General features: G+C 40.8%; 1 protein-coding gene across 2 annotated transcripts; it reads left to right on the plus strand.

Moving 5' to 3' along the window:
* Positions 1-16,153: 16,153 nt before the first annotated feature.
* On the plus strand, positions 16,154-17,843 carry dmac2 (distal membrane arm assembly component 2). Of its 2 annotated transcripts, none has more exons than XM_058080254.1 (6): positions 16,154-16,207; positions 16,448-16,638; positions 16,943-17,023; positions 17,114-17,253; positions 17,348-17,510; positions 17,616-17,843. In XM_058080254.1, the coding sequence occupies exons 1-6, from the start codon at positions 16,190-16,192 to the stop codon at positions 17,737-17,739; spliced, it is 717 nt and encodes a 238-aa protein (XP_057936237.1). In that variant the 5' UTR covers positions 16,154-16,189; the 3' UTR covers positions 17,740-17,843. The 2 variants fall into 2 exon arrangements, with proteins under 2 accessions (XP_057936237.1, XP_057936238.1); XM_058080255.1 differs by lacking the exon at positions 16,154-16,207 and adding an exon at positions 16,245-16,278.
* Positions 17,844-19,847: the final 2,004 nt, after the last annotated feature.

The raw sequence follows: 19,847 nt of genomic DNA on the forward strand, positions 1-19,847 counted from the left end.
AAAAATCAAGTGTCAACATGTAAAAGTCATCGTATGAATAATAATGCACGGCGTCCGAGTGGTTAGCACGCAGGCCTCACAGCTGGGAGACCCGAGTTCACTTCCACTTCCCTGGACTGGTGGCCAGCCAATCCCAGGGCACATATAGACAAACAACCATTCACACTCACATTCATACCTATGGACAATTTGTAATTGCTAATTAACCTAACGTTTTTGGAATGTGGGAGGAAACCGGGAGAACATGCAAACTCCACACAGAGATGCCCGAGTGGGGAATCGAACCCTGATCTCCTAGCTGTGTGGCATGCACGCTAACCACTCGACCACCGTGATGAATTACATAGCATGGTTATTTCAATTTCAAGGTCTTGTCGTGTACATTTTCAATTACTAATTCAAGCTTGCCTTTAAGAAAAGAAAAATAATTCCATGGAGAACTGCTAATGATGTGTGTGTGTGTGTGTGTGTTGTGTTCACAACTGTGATTGGTTAAAAAGCAATGGTTAATCTGTGTCAGCGTGAAACTGGAGAAGCAGTGGTGAACATTTGCATAAAACAAAACATCCCGTAGAATCAATAAGGAGAAGCAATAATCATCATCAGGTTCAAGGAACCCAAACATAAACAGAAGTCCCATCATATTAAATACAATAACTTAAAGCTATGTGATTGCAATCATGATATTTATATTAATTCTTTATGCTCTATACATAGATTTACAACTCATTTGTGCTTACATTGCATATGAATGAAGGAATTCCTCCCGCTTATCTTATTTAATCCACCAGTATGACCTTCATGTGGCTTCATATAGCAGGTTGTGATGCGTTGCATAAATATGGCATATTCATCCTGACATGCCCTTTAAAGCCCCCTCATTGTAAATGTCTCCACCGGACTAGTAAAGCACATAACGGTGAAGTCATGAACATGAACACACAAAGAGAAGAGGCCATGCCGGAGCTTCTTTCTGCTCCAATTTAATGACACAACCATGCTTTTAAACTATTGATATTAGCTATTATTGTGATGGAAGGAAAAGAGGATCCTTTGCACTTCCATCTCTGTCCTCAAACCTCATTTTTAAAAAGTGCCTCCGTGAATTATTGAGCACGTCTGTCAGAGGCTCTTCTTTGTTTTGGCTGGAAAGTCACCTCGATTCCATTGAACATCTTCTTCCCGGTGGGCAGTGGAAACAAGAAGTGGGAAAAAATGATACTCTATCAGGCTAGTCATTTTATTTTAGTTTACAACGTTTTAATGCATTTCAGAGTAATATTTTTATTTTGTTATTTTTCATTTTGACAGTTTCATCCTCTTACCCCGCTTATCCTCACGAGGGTGGTGGAGGTGCTGGAGCCTATCCCAGCTGTCTGGCTGTCTGATTGGCCAGCCAACCCCAGGGCACATATAGACAAACAACCATTCACACTCACATTCATACCTATGGACAATTTGGAGTGGCCAATTAACCTAGCATGTTTTTGGAATGTGGGAGGAAACCGGAGTACCCGGAGAAAACCCACGCATGCACGGGGAGAACATGCAGACTCCATACAGAGGGTGGAATCAAACTCGGGTCTTCTAACTGTATGGCCTGTTTGCTAACCATTCAACCGCCGTGCAGCCTTGACAGATTCAATGAGATAATATTTTTCTATCGTGAAGTTTAGGTAACCTTATTGGGTAACTTTTTTCGGAACCCATCGCATATGAACTAATAATGACAATAAGGGAAAACAATAAGTTAATATGTTTATGTTAATATTTTCCTGAACTGTAAAGCACTTTTTTCATGGTTTGGCTGGTCCTGTGACTTATACTGACAGCCACAAAACCCACACATGCACGGGGAGAACATGCAAACTCCACACAGAGATGATAAAAATACAATAAAATATTAATAAATATTAATTATATTAAATATTAAGAAATATATATAATATAATAGTCTCCAATGCTTCTGCTATACCCTCCACTTTTTCAGTGCTTTGGTTCTTTGGAAAAGCTCTGATAAAACATTAAATTATTATAAATTATTATAAATCATGATAAATATTTTTTTATTTATTATTAAATTATTAAATAAATGTTTAATGTTAATTTTTATTTTTCAACACAAAATAAGATGAAAAAATAAATAAGCAAATCAAAAAACAAATGAAACAAATTAACAAATTAATTGTATTTATTATTAAATTATGAAATAAATGTTTCATCTTATTTTTTATTTTTCAACACAAAATAAGATGAAAAAATAATTAAGCAAATCAAAAAACAAATGAAACAAATTAACAAATTAAACTTTCATATCAAGGCGGGGGCCTCAAACTAGCGTGGCCCGCGGGGCCGTGAGTTTGAGACCCCTGGTTTAAGTGATGTATTACATTGTACCCTGATGCATGTTCTACTAAAATGAAACCATTATTGCTATTCCTGAAACAACCCCGGCTGCATGTTTGGTCCGTGCCACTCAAACACAGCGACCATAATCAATGTATAAGGACGAATGGACCAATGATAAGAAACTAACATGCTTCCTGTATGTTGTTCTGTGTCCATGCAGAAGGTCCATATTGTTCAGTACTCTGCTATTGGAGGAGAATTTGGAAGACAAACTATCACATGACCGTTGTAAAATGTACTCCAATACACTGGGGCCCTGTGATGCCTTATATAATGCAGAGGAATAAAGCGACAGTGGACGTTAGACAGGAGGTTTGCTTACTGCTGCTGGACTGTGTCCGGGTGCTCTTGGAGACACGGCAAAGCAAACGCTGACAAGCTTGCATATACAAGACTCCACAGAGGTACACGCAGTATATATACTGTATCTGTGCACATGGGAATACACCATGTATCCAAACCCATCATCTCCACCCCTTCACAAAGAAATACCACACAAATCTAGAACCCTCTCCTTACGTAAGCACCCCCACTGGAGATCCTTACGGACGCTTCAAAGCTCCAATCTGTCACTTGAACTCCAACCCTTGCCACTTTGTTTGGGGTACGGAGAAAGACGGGATGCAGACGAACTGACCATGCCAGGAAAAGTTGCTCTCGCTTTTTCATTCCAACGTCTTTCAAAACAGCATGAGAATATAAGTTGGCATTGTCTCTTTGGCACAGCGTCACGCCGCGACTTTAAATGTGTCCCCCGTGGCGAGGAATCCCTCTGACTTTGCAGTTATACAACCCTCACTGATAGTTTTACATTTTCTGTTAAAATATGGATAAAAATAGCTTCTCTTAATGTACATACTCAATAAGACTGGAAAAGTAGAACTAGTAGGGATGAGCCGGATACTCGTTATGAGTATATAAACGAGTATAAGGCATTTTTGCCGGATACGAGTATGAAGCGAGTACATTTCGTCAGTATTTGTATTCATGTCAAAGAAAATGCTCATCATGTATTCACTCACAAAACAAATATTAGATTTGACACACATTTACTTTGTCATCTGCTAATATGTTGATGTTTTGTTCACATAGTTCAACGTTTACAGTTCATCAAAAATATTTGCTAAAATGTTTTTGTACACTTTCTCGGTTTGTATAAACAAGTCAGTTTGCCCTGGACTGACTCCAGTGCCCAAACAAAGCTTTGCTGACTCACTGTCCGTACATTTTTTATTGAACACTACTGCAAAATAACCAGTCATGGGGCCAAATAAAGTTGTGAGTGTCTTTGATTAAAAAAGGCGAGGAATCGTTTGTGATTTCATGTTGCCAGGATGTAGAAACAAGTCCATCCATTTATTCATTATTTTGCATTATTTCTGCATGTAAAACTGTAATTGAATATTGAGTGTGAATGGTTGTTTGTCTATATGTGCCCTGTGATTGGCCGGCGATCAGGCCCAAAGACAGCTGTGATAGGCTCCAGCATGCCAACGACCCTTGTGAGGATAAGCAGTATAGAAAATGGATGGATAATTATTCTCTGTGAAAATTATTTTTGGTTAATATTTTTGTTTGTCCAAAACAAATTAATTGAATTAAAATTATTTCCTATGGGAAAAATTTGCTCTATTTTGGTTTGCAGGAAACTTTTTAGAACAGATTTTTCTCAAAATGGCCTTCCCTGGAAAAATTTTGGACACCTCCAATATATGCCACGCTGTGGTACAAAAGAAGCAATAGAAAAATGATAATAACTGTATTATGACTATTATGGCAAAAATACATCTGCTTGATGGCCGAGTAGTCAGACACACAGTTTGGCGATTGGGGTGGAGTTACATGTTCTCTGCAAACGTGTGTTTTTTCTGCAGATACTTTGGTTCCTCCTGGAAAAGTCCTTACTTAAAGCGCTGCTTCCTGGTTTATGGAGGATAACAAACATCATAACTTCATAATAGATGGTCAACAGAATTGAAAGGATGCTCCCTTGAAATTGATTTGGAAAAGTGGAAATGAATTGTGATGGTTCGCTCCTCTGTAAAAGTCAAGTTTTGCATTTTTTTTGCGACTCTGTTACTGCAACTGTGCTACTATTTACTACATTACTTTGCTCCTGTATGTCAAAATGTGGAAAAATTCATTACTACTTTATGCATTAAGGTAAAAAAAAACAAGTTCATCCTAAGTGTGTTAGCAGTCATACATACAGTATATAGAATGTTGCTATAAGCCACACCTCCATCAATAATTTGTTGCCGTTGGGGTGATGGACTGAAAAGGCATGAATATGGACAGATGAGGCAGTTGCCTCTTCAGAGGGTAAAAGGAAGAAGAGGGGGGTAAAAATGACATCTGTGAGGGTTTGGTGTGAAGATATCATGCAAGCTACACACATTTTAGAATATCTATCCACAAAATGCTTTCACAACCTAAAGATATCTCCCTCGGTATTTAATAAATGACGCCATTCCTTATGCCTTGTGTGAGAGTAAGCGCGTATATGCATGTATTCAATATTAACAAACACATGACTTTGAAATTCAACAGGGAGAAATGATTAAACTGACACCTTAGTAAAAGCTTGTGTCAGCTGGTATGAAAAACGGAGGTTTCTAATTCCATGCTCAAATGCATGTTCTAATCCCCCCATGAGCAAAGCATTTTACACACGCATACATTTCATCCAACGTTGCCTTCATATTCGCCTCAACTGTTGGTTTTAAAGCTTCCTGTGCGTATCAATTTGCTGTTTGTTTACTGATGCATGTGCACACATTGGCTGATAGATGGACGCCAAATGATGTTTGGGCTGCATGAGAGTCGGTAGGGGGATTTTGGGGGGTGGGGGGTCTTTGCACATCTCCTACAGCTACTGAGCGACATTCCGACATGAATTGCTCGCCGTGTTTGTTTGTTGGCTGACAGAAAACTGGGACAGATTTCTGACAGAATTGTTTCCCGAAGTGGAGGACTTTTGAAACAGCAAATCTATAATAGAATAATAAATCATGTTATTGTCTTTCTGCTAAACGCTATAGCTGCAAGAAGATTGAAGCCAGACTCGATCGCCAGAAGGACATCGGAAGGTGAGAAATAATAGCGAGGCCAAGGATGAGTATAGGCTGAGTAGAAAGGCTGCTGACGGAAGTATGCGCTCCATCCATTCTGCTATCTCGCTGCTGACATGAAAACATCACAGAGGACTTATTAACTATGACCCTCGTTAATTAACTTTCAACCTCCGTGCTTCAACATGATGAAGTTACCTCGCTGATGGCATGCATGGGTGGACCAAGGGAGGGGGGGGGGGCGCAAACAGAAATTATGCTCGGATGGGATCTTTTTCGATAGAACTTGCAAATCCATGAACGGGTATTTAATTAATCATCAGACTTATTGGATACTGTTACCCAAATATAAAATATAGCGGGATGCAGGAATCAGGCAGGCAACAGCGAAGAAATGAAAACGGCTGAGCCGCATGGATGGATGGATGGGTGGGTGCACGGATGGGTGAAGGGTGAAAGAGGAAATTATGCCGACATTATGGGTAATTCAGGAGGAATGGATGAGCCGAGGTGGAGGAGTATGGCGGCTTGAAGGATAACAATGCTTTGGGAGATGCTTTGAAAGGAGCCTAATAAAACAGGAAATAGCGCATCACCATTTACAGCACATAGCAATTAAATCTGGCAGAATATAATTGGGTATGAAAATAGAAAAAAATAACACAATAGCACCCAACAAAAACACATTGCACTCCCACTGCCAAGGAAATTGTACTATTTTTTAGCATAACATACTGTAATATTAACACATAAAAACAAACCAAAAAATGATATGTCGCCCAAAGTGTTATATATAAAGCTGGAGTTTAATAACTGGTGGCTGTTCTCACCCTCCGTCTCCCTGGCGACCGTCCTCGCCTTCCTGGGCGTTGTCACACTGCTGTGAGGACGCCACTCATCCACAAGTTTTAGTTTCACTTGACTGCCAAATAATGACTTTATCCAGTGTTCCGTGATATTCATATATGGTATCCATGGTACTACAATTTGACAAATTTTGACAACTGAGCAGACTATTGTGCATATGATGACTTATACAACGTAATGATGCTGACATGTTTCGGAGAGAACAATCACTAGACCTGAGAATTGATGATCAGTTTATTTTTTTTAATTTTTGTTTTATTTTTTTAATTTTTATTTTATTTTTTGTATTTTTTATTTTATTTTTTGTAATTTTTATTTTATTTTTTTGTAATTTTTATTTTATTTTATTATTTTTTTAATGCATATTTTCATTATTTTATTATTATTTATTACATTATTGTCTTTGCTCTCACATCGCGCATTTAGCTAACGCTACTTCCGTCAGCAACGGCGGCATAATAATAAAAAGGCAAACAATAAAAACTTGAGAAACCACATATAGTTGGTGGGTAGACAAATGATTTTTTTCAGATTAAAATGAACAAAGCATTATTAGAGCCCTGTAGACATGACAAAACACGACTATAGTCACATTTATACTCTTTTTATTTACAACATATTGCACAACTGCAGGGTCTTGAGACACATGCTAACTCGCAAACTAGAGAGCTAGCGACCTAAACGGTAGCCTTCAAGTTATTTCCTTTCAACTTAAATAGCCAAAAACTTACCACTTCCACACGGATAGGGAGGATAACTATTAACAGTTATTTAACCTTTAACATGAACATTAATCAAACGTAATAACTTTTTCTGGGTACATGATACCATACAGCATCCATATCAAACTTGCGCGGGCCGCACTAACATTAAACTTTCATATCAAGGCAGGGGCCTCAAACTAGTGTCCTGCGGGCCACATTTGGCCCGCGGGCCGCGTGTTTGAGACCCCTGGTTTAGATGAACAAGATCCATCCCTTTTCTACGCCACTTATACTTACTAGGGTCGTGGGTATGCTGGAGCCTATCCCAGCTGTCTTCGGGCGAGAAGCGGGGGGGGGGGGGGGGGGGGCACCCTGGACCGCTACTGGTACCCTTAGACATCTGAAATTAAACGAATGAGAAATTGATGAGCCAAACCAATGGGAAAAAATGTAAAAAGCCTTAAAAAGCCTTAATAGCAGAAGCAACGTACTCGTCAAATTGTTCATAAATGCACGCCTTAGCTCATTCCTTACTGTAAGTTCAACATTCAGTAAAAAAGACATCAGGAGGCTGCGTCTTTATCTGGCTTCAAAGCGTTGCATCAAAATAGACAAAGTATTTTAAGCACACTGATGTGGAACACTGCAGCCATCCTCCCAAATAAACATCAGGGTAGAGTCCGTCAACGTTTTGACTGTTACTGAACTGAACTGAACTGCTACTATGAACACGGTTTGTGATTGAAATATACCATTCAACTATGTGACGTATTTGTATAAATGTATATGTCAACTATGTGACGTACATTTCATTGTGAATGGTTAAAAGAAGATGTCCTTATCTAACACTAGCAACAATCTGGCTTTTTCTGGTTTTAAAAGGGACCTTCATTCATTCATTCATTTTCTACCGCTTTTTCCTCATGAGGGTCACGGGGGTGCTGAAGCCTATCCCAGCTGTCTTCGGGCGAGAGGCGGGGTACACCCTGGACTGGTGGCCAGCCAATCACAGGGCACATATAGACAAACAACCATTCACACTCACATTCATACCTATGGACAATTTGGAGTGGCCAATTAACCTAGCATGTTTTTGGAATGTGGGAGGAAACCGGAGTACCCGGAGAAAACCCACGCATGCACGGGGAGAACATGCAAACTCCACACAGAGATGGCCGAGGGTGGAATTGAACCCTGGTCTCCTAGCTGTGAGGTCTGCACGCTAACCACTCGACCGCCGTGCCGGCCTTAAAAGGGACCTATGATACTCGTTTCATTTTGAAGACTTTGTAGGGCAGCTTTACACGATACATAGCACAGATAGCTTTCTAGACCTTCCAGGCTCTGTGACTCGACTTTGTGTTTTCTCACAGTCTGGCCTCCTCATGCCGAGCCCACTCCACTATGATTGGTCACACCCCTCCTAAGCAGTCCTAGGACTTCTGGAAACGTGGGTCTGCATTTACTGATTCCGGATTGGAGTGACGTCAGTAGAACTTAGTGTTTATTGACTTTTCTGACCTATAAATGTAGTTAGAATGTTGTATTCTCGTGTTAAAACGTGCCAAAGTTTCAGATAATGAGGTTTGCGTATTTGGAAGTGAGATCTGAAAGAAGTTTGGGATGGAGGAAAATGCTCGGTTTCAAAAGGCGTGGTAAAACTGCCCCTTTGTGATGTCACAGAGTGCAGCGCATGCTACTTTCAGGGATCACTTCCAAAGATGCAAAGCTCTATTGTTTGACACGAGAATAGAACATTGTAATAACATGTACAAATCAGAAAAGGGGAAAGGTACCTTTAAGTACACTATGATACCAAATGAGTATTATTGCCCGGTTATTAGTATAAATCAATCAATCCCTGCTCAGTTTTGTCTCTCCAGAGCTTATGGACATCATCTTTAATATAGCCACTTAAACTTTCCACCTCTGCTTAATAGCTGATGAGCTCATATCACATTACGGGATCGTTTGTCAATTCAAAGTCTTCACTCAAGACTGCGGCCTGAATGAAAAACGTAACAATGTATTTTGTGTGTGCTGGAGAGCTGTGTTTTGAAATATGCACATTCATTTTCTAGCCCAACAAGGCGTCTAATTTAAGAGCAGTAAAATGTAAATTTTTGCAGCGCTGCAGTGGAAAGGAGGTTAGCAGCTTGAAGCTACATGGCGTGGCCAATGAACAACGTTTATTGTAATTTCATGACAACAGTCAGAATAAGTGCTTCAGGTGCTTTATTTAAAAAAACAAATTTGCACATTTTTAGCAAAAAAAAGACAACATTTGCATTGAGTGACATTTTCACCAATAACAGAAATAACAGTTAATTTTCCAAACAAATCCCACAGAACCTGCACCAGTACTCCAGTACTGAGTATTTGGCTCAGCTCCATCAGACCTCCAGTTGTGTGTCTGCCACCGGAGGATGCCAAGGCAGTAATCAGCTTATCACGTGAAAGAGCAAACGGCCCCGACTTAGTAGGTGGAGGTTGGATTTTACAGGAAGAGACGGAACAGTTTGGTAGATTATGTAACAGCTCCTGCAGCCTCCCCTTAAGTAGGTTTCTCATACATCCATTTTATGAATTAAGATCAAATAATATAATAGGCGATGTTTTTTTTTAACTTGTCTGTTTTCTTAGTTGTGTTTATTTTTCAAGAAGGCCGATGTGAGTCACTCATGTATTGTGCACGCTGGGACATCGCAATAGGCAAAATAACCCGAACCCGAACCCTAACCCTAACCCTAACCCTAACCCTAACCCTAACCCTAACCCTAACCCTAACCCCTAACCCTATTGTCAAATTGTTAGAATAAAATATAGATAGAAGTAATATAATGTTAGTTATCACCCTTATATCAATTTGCTCAGACAATAGAAAGTGTTTGAATGTGCTGAAGAAGTCAGGTTCCCGTGACCCTGATCAGAGACCCCCATTGACCCCCAGGTCCTGGAGGTGCCTGGATGCGCCAACAGCAACCCTGCAGATGTTCATGTTAATCCTGCAAGAATGTGTCAAGATAAGAACTCATAAAACAATAAAAGTAATTACTCTCACATATACACACACACATAGACAAACAAATACAGCTCGTGCAACTCTAAAGGGGGAGGCAGTTGCACGAGCTGTATTTGTTTGTATATGTGTGTGTGTCAATGTGAGAGTAATTACTTTTAATGTTTTATGAGTACTTATCTTTCTTATTGTTCGTATCTATTATCATATAGTAGGGACCCCCAAAAGAGAATAAAAAGAAAGAAGTGTGAACTGCATACTCATGTCACTGGGTGTGTTGTTTCACTCTCCTCGCTGCGAGTAACTTTGAATATTGTTGTCTGTCTCTTCTGTATTTCTGTATTTAAGTGTTTTTAAAAGTGTCATTATAGTGGATTAGTGGTTGGCATGTTGGCCACACGGTCGCGATATCTGTAAGATCTGGGTTCAAATCTTGCTTCTCTGTGTGTAGTTAGCATGCTCTTCCCGGTTAATATTGCTTCAAACGTGTCGGATCAAAGTGTGCCATGGTCGTATGACAGCTCAAGTCGAGGAGAAGATTTGAGATTTACATCGGCTTACACCTTACATATGACGTATCATAGCTGGTGTAAGTTGTTATGTAGGAAAAGGCGCTTTATTTCTGTTCAATTATTCAACTGCTGCTATGTCGATGACACTTTGGAAAGACGTTATGCAGCCTAACGGGAATCCTCATACGGTTTATTATCACATACTACAGTATTAATTGGCCCTGTACCCTAGAAACCGCCCATGAATGATACGGGAAAAGGCCGAAATGATACTGTGTCAAAGCCCAGGGCAGTGATACTGATAAAATATAGAGTTTAACCATGTCCAGTATCAGCCCCCGTAGCTGTCCACTCAGAGCGCGCTGCTCTGGTATCGTGCCCATGAAACAACCAATCAGAGAACAGCGCACGAGTGCTTAGTGCCTAGTGCTTCTCCAGTCACCAAAAAACCCAAACTTGATTAATGGAACTTTAATTGACAGACATTGATAAGATAAGACTGTTGATTATTATTGTTGAAATATTTTTGCAATTATTGTGTTTACACTGTTTAGATATAATACATGTAATAAACTGAACATTTTCTGGAAACAAAATGGTCTTTTGATTAAATAGTATTTGATAATAAGCTCATGATAATAAGATCATCACGTGGTTTGTGTGGTATCAGGCCCAGTATCATGCCCCCGCGTGCCAGTATCAGCTGACACTGCTGATACTGACACTTGGGGGCATGATACCTGGCCTGATACCAGACAAACCATGTGATAACCTATAATGATATCGCTCTAACGGGGAAACAAGAAGGGACGAGAGAGTTATAGAACTCTTTAGAAATTCACTAATTCATTCATTCAATTAATTTAGAACAGGCTGAAATGTCCGTGGTGCCTTTAAGATGCGGCTGTGTGTCTGCAAGCACACGTTCAAAGGGTTTGATTCCGCTAGCGCTAGAGTTTTCTGAAATGAAGTCTCTGAGGAAAAGCATAACCTCAACTTTTCAACTCCACACAGCCACTGTGGAGCTTTCTTCACGGGGTCAGGAATACTCACCAAGCAGTGGATATGTGTTTATCTTCTCTTTTATGCTATATCAGAGCGTCTGCACTTCAGTCCACTTGACATTCTAAGACGAAAGGTCCTTTCTGATGTGTCAGAATATTTCCAATGCTCTGATATCTTAAGCTATTTCTGGCCAGTGTGCTATTCTGAGCCGCTTCCTTATAATGTTGCAGCTTTCCAAAGGAGGACGGGTTGGGCCAACGTGATGTTTGTCTCCATGGTGATGATTTCTGCCCATGGAAATGAGTACAGATGTGTGAAAAAGGGAGATAACAAGATGAAGGAGATGCACTTTTTGTGCAGGTTTTCAGACAGTAGATAAAAGGATGCACTAAGACGCCAGCGTTGGAATGCGTGCATAATTACTGAAGATGTGTTGAATGTGTGATGTTCTTTAGTGTCTTAGTCCCATTTAGTCATTTTTTGAACATTTACGGTCCTTTGCTTCACTTTTGGTCTCTTTTTAACGCAAACCAACATTGGCTCCCATACCAATAGAGGAGTGGTTAGCGTGCAGGCCTCACAGCTAGAAGACCAGAGTTCGATTTCACCCTCGGCCATCTCTGTGTGGAGTTTGCATGTTCCCCCCGTGCATGCGTCGGTTTCCTCCCCCATTCCAAAAACATGCGAGGTTAATTGAATAAAAATGAATGAATAAATGAATGAATCGGTTGAGCTGGTTTCATAATTATACCTTTTGAGTGTTGAGTTGGTGTGTAATGAGTTTAGTGTTCTTTTTAAGAACACAAACACATTCCAAAAACATGCGAGGTTAATTGGCCGCTCCAAATTGTCCATAGGTATGAATGTGAGTGTGAATGGTTGTTTGTCTGTATGTGCCCTGTGATTGGCTGGCCACCAGTCCAGGGTCTTTCTCACCCAAAGACAGCTGGGATAGGCTCCAGCACCCCCTGGGATTGGCTGGGATAGGCTCCAGCACCCCCCGCGACCCTCCTGAGGATAAGCTGTAGAAAATGAATGAATAAATAAATGATTCGGTTGAGCTGGTTTCATAATTATACCGTTTGAGTGTTAAGTTGGTGTGTGATGAGTTTAGTGTTCTTTTTAAGAACACAAACACATTCCAAAAACACACTAGCTTAATTGGCCACTCCAAATTTTCCATAGGTATGAATGTGAGTGTGAATGGTTGTTTGTCTATATGTGCCCTGGGATTGGCTGGCCACCAGTCCAGGGTGTACCCCGCCTCTCGCCCGAAGACAGCTGGGATAGGCTCCAGCACCCCCGCAACCCTCGTGAGGAAAAAGCGGTAGAAAATGAATGAATGAATATTGTAAAACTTATTACGAAATGCGGCCAAATATATTACATAATACATTCAATAATTTTCTTACAAAATGCAACAATTATTAAATAATTCAGCATTATCATATAATGACATGAAAACGTATTACATTATGACATATTGCATTTTTACCACATAATACAGGGGCCAACAAAAGTAACTACGTAGCTACAGTATGTTCCAAAAATGGAGTTTGGGCCCCCCGTCCTAGTGGTTGCCTTGGTCAGCGTGATCATGAAGCCATCGTCCACTAATGGCTTTACTGCCCTACAGAGCTTCAGACTCCAGTGGCCTTGTGGGATCAGGTTAAAACCAAACAACCGCTGACAGACACTAACGGTCCTGAGAACGGTGCAGATAAGAGATGTGTGCTACGTGGTGTACGCGTCTATGTGTTTGTTTCACAGTAAAAGGAGGAGAGAGCGAGAGAGAGACAACCCGGGGCTAATGGCTTCTCCACGGGGCCATCACTCACGCCAAGTGCAGAAAAAAAGTGGGGAGCAGCTGCTCTTAAACCTCAGACTTGGAAAGCATTTTTGTTGGTTCTGCTTCAGAGAAATATAAGGAAGGTGTGCATGGGTTTCTGACCAGGCTTTTTTGGGTATGAGCTAAATGCCCGGGAATAACGTATTAGTCATTTTTACTGTTTTAGGCAACGCACGTTGGTTTTTAAATGTTATATTCTAATCATCATTTTCGTGAAGTACTGTATAAACAAATACAGCATTCCTGAGGTTGAAACATCATATTCATTATTATTATTATTAGTCTCCATCCTTGATAGAAGATACAGTAAACCTCGGATATATTGGATTCAATTGTTCCCACTGGTTTTGTCCGATATAAGCGAAATCCGTTATATGTGTATACCGGAAAATGTCCGTTTTACGCATATATCGGATTTATATCCGGTATATGCGTAAATCGGATTTTATCCGTTATAAAAAGGCACTTCCTTGACTATGTTTCCAATGTACCTGGACGCGCAGGCAACGCTGCAAACGCTGCAAATGACGTCGTATAGCGGCCTGTCACGATTCGGCGAATCGGAGCGCCACGATGCGGCCATCCGATTTATGCGAGGGAAATTTAATGGAAATGCATTGGAACGGGACTGGAGATTTTGTCCGAAATAGGCAAAATCCGTTATAAAAAATCCGATATATGCAATGAATTTTTATTGGAAATGCATTACAGAAAAATTGGTTCTTTTTTATCTGTCCGTTGTGAGCGAATTTCCGATATATCCGAGTCCGATATATCCGAGGTTTACTGTATTAGAGATATTTCCTTTTTACATATTACGATGTTGGACTGCGCGGCGCTCGAGTGGTTAGCGCGCAGACCTCACAGCTAGGAGACTAGGGTTCTATTCCACCCTCGGCCATCTCTGTGTGGCGTTTGCATGTTCTCCTCGCGCATTTTCTCCGGGTACTCCGGTTTCCTCCCACATTCCAAAAACATGCTAGGTTAATTGGTTACTCCAAATTGTCCATAGGTATGAATGTGAGTGTGAATGGTTGTTTGTCTATATGTGCCCTGGCGACCAGTCCAGGGTGTACCCTGCCTCTCGACCAAAGACAGCTGGGATAGGCTCCAGCACCCCCACGACCCTTGTGAGGATAAGCAGTAGAAAATGAATGAATGAATATTCAGTTAACAAATTAATCAAACACACATTCTATAATCTACATTTAATAACTCAGTAAAACAGTAATTTGCCTGCACATGCTAGTCCGTGACTCCGATTTCTCATAATCATTAATTTGTGCCAAACCCCTAAACATTCCATCATTTAAAAACATATTTAGGGCTTAAACCTGAATTTTTACAACGTACATTTAGCATTGAGCTTGTTGGCTTCCATCGCTAGTTAACATTGCCTACTGAACATAGCTGAATATGATCTCATAATTCCAACAATCACTTGTTGTAAATGTTGATCCAAAGTCGGAAGAGAACGTCAACATATAGGAAGGGTTTGGAGCGGTGTGTTAAAAATAGACATTTTTATGGGTGCATCAATTAGCATGAAATAATGTGGTGGACCAAATGGAGAATAATAAACATAACAATGATACCTGAGCATTTTCATAGTAATTAATTTGTCAGTGTGAAAGTGGGTTTTTCTGTGTGGAAAAAAAAAAGCTTCTGAAAAGCTTTTTTTGAAGTCCTAGTCCTGCGCTTTTCAAGAGTACTGCATTTAGGGAACTATACATTCTTTATGACCCTATATATGCTTTCTTGGCCCTTAAACGTCATGCTACTTTATGGTTCCCTTTTTAAGTCCATTAAGATTTGATAAAAGATTGATGAGCACAACAAATGCGGTGACTGCATAACAATCCATACGGAGATATGAAAAAAGACGCAATCGATAATAGCGCTCAATCCCTTTCAAAGGAAGAGACTTTGATGAAGCAACGTCAGTTGATGAAGTGGGATTCTAATCGTACACCGATTGATCAGCGTTTGGGTCAAAGAAATCCCAATGCAGCAAACAGAATATTTAAATATTCACATCACAGACCAGAATGATAAGCAGCTGGTACGTTTAAGAGTCAGTACATGTACGGAGTACACACCAGTACACATTTTAAACAATCCATGTATCCTTTCAGCACTATTTATAAGTTCAGCGGTCCATGTGATCATTCGAGTTGCCTCTGCACACACTGGCACCTCTTCGCATCATGTGTTGTTAGCTAATCGGTGATACCAGCAAGTGCCAGACATCTTTCACATGAATGTGATATTTGTGTGTGTGTGTGTGTTTTAACAGTGTGTGTTTTAACAGTGTGTGAGTGCATGCAATGGAGTCATACTGGGGTCACATCTTCCAGCTGAGCGTTTCACCTGCTTTTGTGGCCGCTCTCCCAAGGTAATGCAGAAATGTTCTAGTTGATGTTTGGAGGTGGAGGACAATCACCCTGCCATCTTGCAGCATCACATCTATTTCTGATGGTTATATTATATCGAATGATTAAACAAAATGATTATAATTTTCGATTTATTTAAGGTTAACATTTGTATTTGAAGAACTACTATGCTTAACACCGATTCTATTTTCTGTCGAGCTTGTTTAATGTAATAACTAAAGTGTGTGCGTGCATATTCCATGCTAGCTGTAATAGGGAAGGCACGTGTCTATAGCGACCTCGTGTGGTCAAGAAAGGAATAACACCCTGCCTCATAATGCGGAAGACACATTTGACCCTCGTGGCTTCCTGTAGAAAAACATGTCGGCCCCGGTGGTGGTAAGTTACCCTTCACGTTCGGAAATATTAGTAGAATAATCTACAACTACTTTACGGAGAGCGACATAAAAGTAGAGCGACAGTATTTCAACGTTTATAGATCATATGTTGTGTTAGATATCTGTTGTAAATGTTCTCTTAGGGCATGCGCAGACGTGTTTGCTACATTTTGTGTTATTCATTTCTTTTGCACATCAATGGTGAATGTAATACTTATATATGTTCCATGTCTCTGCTCAGGCTCTACTTAGGTGCTGTCAGCGGTCATCTCGGCTCATTGTTGCTAAGCGACCATGGAGCTCCAGCTCTGTGAGTTCTCCTCCTCTGCACATAAGGATGCTCCTCTTCCTCACCCAGCGTTTCTATGACGTCGAGATGTTCCTCAGCTGGAAGGCTCGGCTAAAGAGGAGAGGACTATTGAAGAAAAACGCGTGAGAACATTTCTTGCACCGTTTATGCCATTATTACTGGACAATGTGTAAGCAGGAAATAGCACAGTTGGTCACATCATTAGGTATACACTACATCAGGTCCAACGTTAACGATCCATCACAAATATTCAGTTTCTTCTATTAGAATGTTGATGTATTTGTATTAAGCCTGTAGTTACGCCTTGAGAATACAAAACCCAGGCAAATCTACTATTTATTTCCGAGTGTCATTTATCCTTTTATGCAACATGCATGATATGAGATGTCTATAATTTCCTGACCCAACTGTCTCCTTGCCTTTCAGTTACTACAGCTACACTGAGAGCCGTTATGGGGCTGACATTGCAGCGGCATATTATGTCTTGAATTTAAAGGGAGGATTTCGGTAGGTGTCGTCTGAGATTGTTGGTATTTTGGTACAAAGTACAAATTTGTTGCAAAAAATCTGTTCTCCACATCTCTTCTGCATCGTCAGTTTTGTTGGACAATTGGAATGGTTCCGTGCAGACCGCAAGGGCAAGTTCAATTGGGACTTCTTGAACTATAGAGACACACCTCTTGAGGAAGTGGACATGAGCTATACAATTATTAACTACACTGGACTGTCCAATTTGGGTAAATATTACTTTATTTTTTCTTTAATATATTGATAACATGTGTTATCACAAGGCTGTTCATTTTGATTTGTGTTTTGTATGTTCCGTCAAAGAGGGGCAGCGATCTCTGCAGACTCTGACCTTAAGAGGATGTCCTGAAGTGGATGACTGGTTCTTGGCCCGGCTCCATGTATTCCAAAACTCTCTAAAGCAGCTGGACATCTCTCATTGCCCACGCATCACCATCGGCGGGCTGGTTGCCTTGAGGAACCTCAAGTAATTCATACTCGTATCATAGATGATCACACGTTTCATAAGTAATGTATCTGATCACTTCTATGATGTTAAATACTCATTTTTCATTGAACCCATGTTTTGCAGGGGCCTGCGCCGTTTGGATGTGTCATCCCTCCCACAGATTTCATCTCCTGGTTTGGTGGTCATCCTGCTTGAAGAAATGCTACCACAGTGTGAGGTCGTCGCTAATGGCTATAACTTCAGCTAGTCAGGGAGTCACTGAGAAGTGCAAGAAAAGCTAGAAAAAGAGTTCACACAAGGACAAAACATTATACTGTATTGCACATGGTATATATGTAATGTAATTGTAATAAATACATTTTGATAATCAAGCAGTGATGATGATTATTTGTCAAGTCAAGTCAAGTCAAGTTTATTTATATAGCCCTTAATCACAAAAGAGCCTCAAAGGGCTTAACAAGCAGGCAACAGAAGAAGACAGACAATAGACGACAAACGACATCCCCTGATCTGAACCCCCATCAGGGCAAGGAAAAACTCAAAACCCATTAGGGAAAAAGAAACCTTGAGAAGGGACCGCAGATGGGGGAATCCCCCTTCTAGGATGACCAGGCTGCAATGGATGTGGAGAGGTTAACATGTGACAGTTAAATATAAACATAGAGTATAATAGTCCAGGTCCAAGATGTGATGCCATTAGGACAGTTGGGCAGCCACGGGTCTTGAGATGATCACTATCCCTCTGCTGCAGCGCCTCCAAGGTAGGCCACGACCGATGTCCAGTTTCGTCAAGGCAAACTTCCAAAACAGCCTCTCCTGGACCCCCCCCCCTCAGCCGGGGGGGGCGGTATGGGAGAGAGAAGGAGCGGCAGTCAAAACAGGCAGGGAATATTTTTAACTAAACGCTAAAGTATAGAAATGAGTCTTAAGTCGGGACTTGAACATTTCTACTGAGGTAGCAGCTCTAATATTAACAGGTAGATCATTCCACAACGTTGGGGCCCGAATGGAAAAGGCTCTAGAGCCCGCATACTTCTTTCTGGCTCTCGGGATAGTCAAAAGACCGGCGTGTTGTGAGCGTAGGTTTCTAGACGGAGCATAGGGTACAATTAGGTCCACCAGATAACAAGGTGCCAACCCGTGTAATATTTTGTAAACCAGAAGCAGTACCTTAAAGTCACATCTTAAATGAACTGGGAGCCAGTGCAGGTTGGCTAGTATTGGTGAAATATGGTCACACTTACGTGTCCTTGTAAGAAGTCGCGCTGCAGCATTTTGTACTAACTGCAAGCTTTTGAGACTCGCCATTGGAAGACCAGAAAGCAGTACATTACAGTAGTCAAGGCGAGACGTGACAAATGCATGGACTAGGGTCTCTGCATCAGAGGTGGATAGAATAGGTCGTATCTTCGCAATATTGCGAAGATGAAAAAATGCTATTTTAGTAACATTCTTAATGTGTTTATGAAAGGATAGAGTCGGGTCCAATATCACACCCAGATTTTTCACAGAGTCACTTTGGGAAATTATGCTATTATCAAAACTCAGAGTGGTGTCCTTAAACAGGCGGCTCTGTTTAGCAGGGCCGATGATCACCATCTCAGTTTTATCAGAGTTCAGGAGTAAAAAGTTACAGGACATCCAATGTTTAATATCAATGAGGCAAGCCTCCAAATTAGAGCAGTCCCGCGGGTCAGTTAACTTTAGTGGGACATATAGCTGAGTGTCATCAGCATAAGAGTGAAAGCTAATCTTATGTTTGCGAATGATGTCGCCAAGCGGCAACATGTAAATGTTAAACAAAAGAGGGCCGAGCACTGAACCTTGTGGAACTCCACAAGTGACTCCACAGAACTCTGAAGTCATATCATCACAAACGACACGATGCGTCCGATCCTTAAGGTAGGATCTAAACCAAGAGAGTACCGGACCAGTAACACCAATATATGTTTGAAGGCGTTCCAGTAGGATAGAGTGATTGACAGTGTCGAAAGCAGCACTGAGATCAAGTAATAACAATATTGTAGATGTGTCACAGTCCATAGAAAGAAGAAGATCATTCGTCACTTTTGCAAGGGCTGATTCAGTGGAATGGTTTCTCCTGAAACCAGACTGAAAAGGTTCAAAAAGATCACCCAAAGCCATGTGGTCATTGAGCTGTTGTGCTACAATTCTTTCAAGGATCTTGGACAGAAATGGGAGGTTAGACACCGGCCTATAGTGGGAAATACTCCCGGGGTCGAGGGTTGGTTTCTTCAGCAGGGGTCGAATCACTGCAGTCTTGAAAGCTGCAGGCACAGTGCCAGATGAGAGTGATAGATTAAATATATTTAAGAGTGAGGGGGCTAGAATTGG

The sequence above is a fragment of the Doryrhamphus excisus genome, chromosome 8 (genome assembly GCF_030265055.1).
Source record: "Doryrhamphus excisus isolate RoL2022-K1 chromosome 8, RoL_Dexc_1.0, whole genome shotgun sequence".
Taxonomy (NCBI): domain Eukaryota; kingdom Metazoa; phylum Chordata; class Actinopteri; order Syngnathiformes; family Syngnathidae; genus Doryrhamphus; species Doryrhamphus excisus.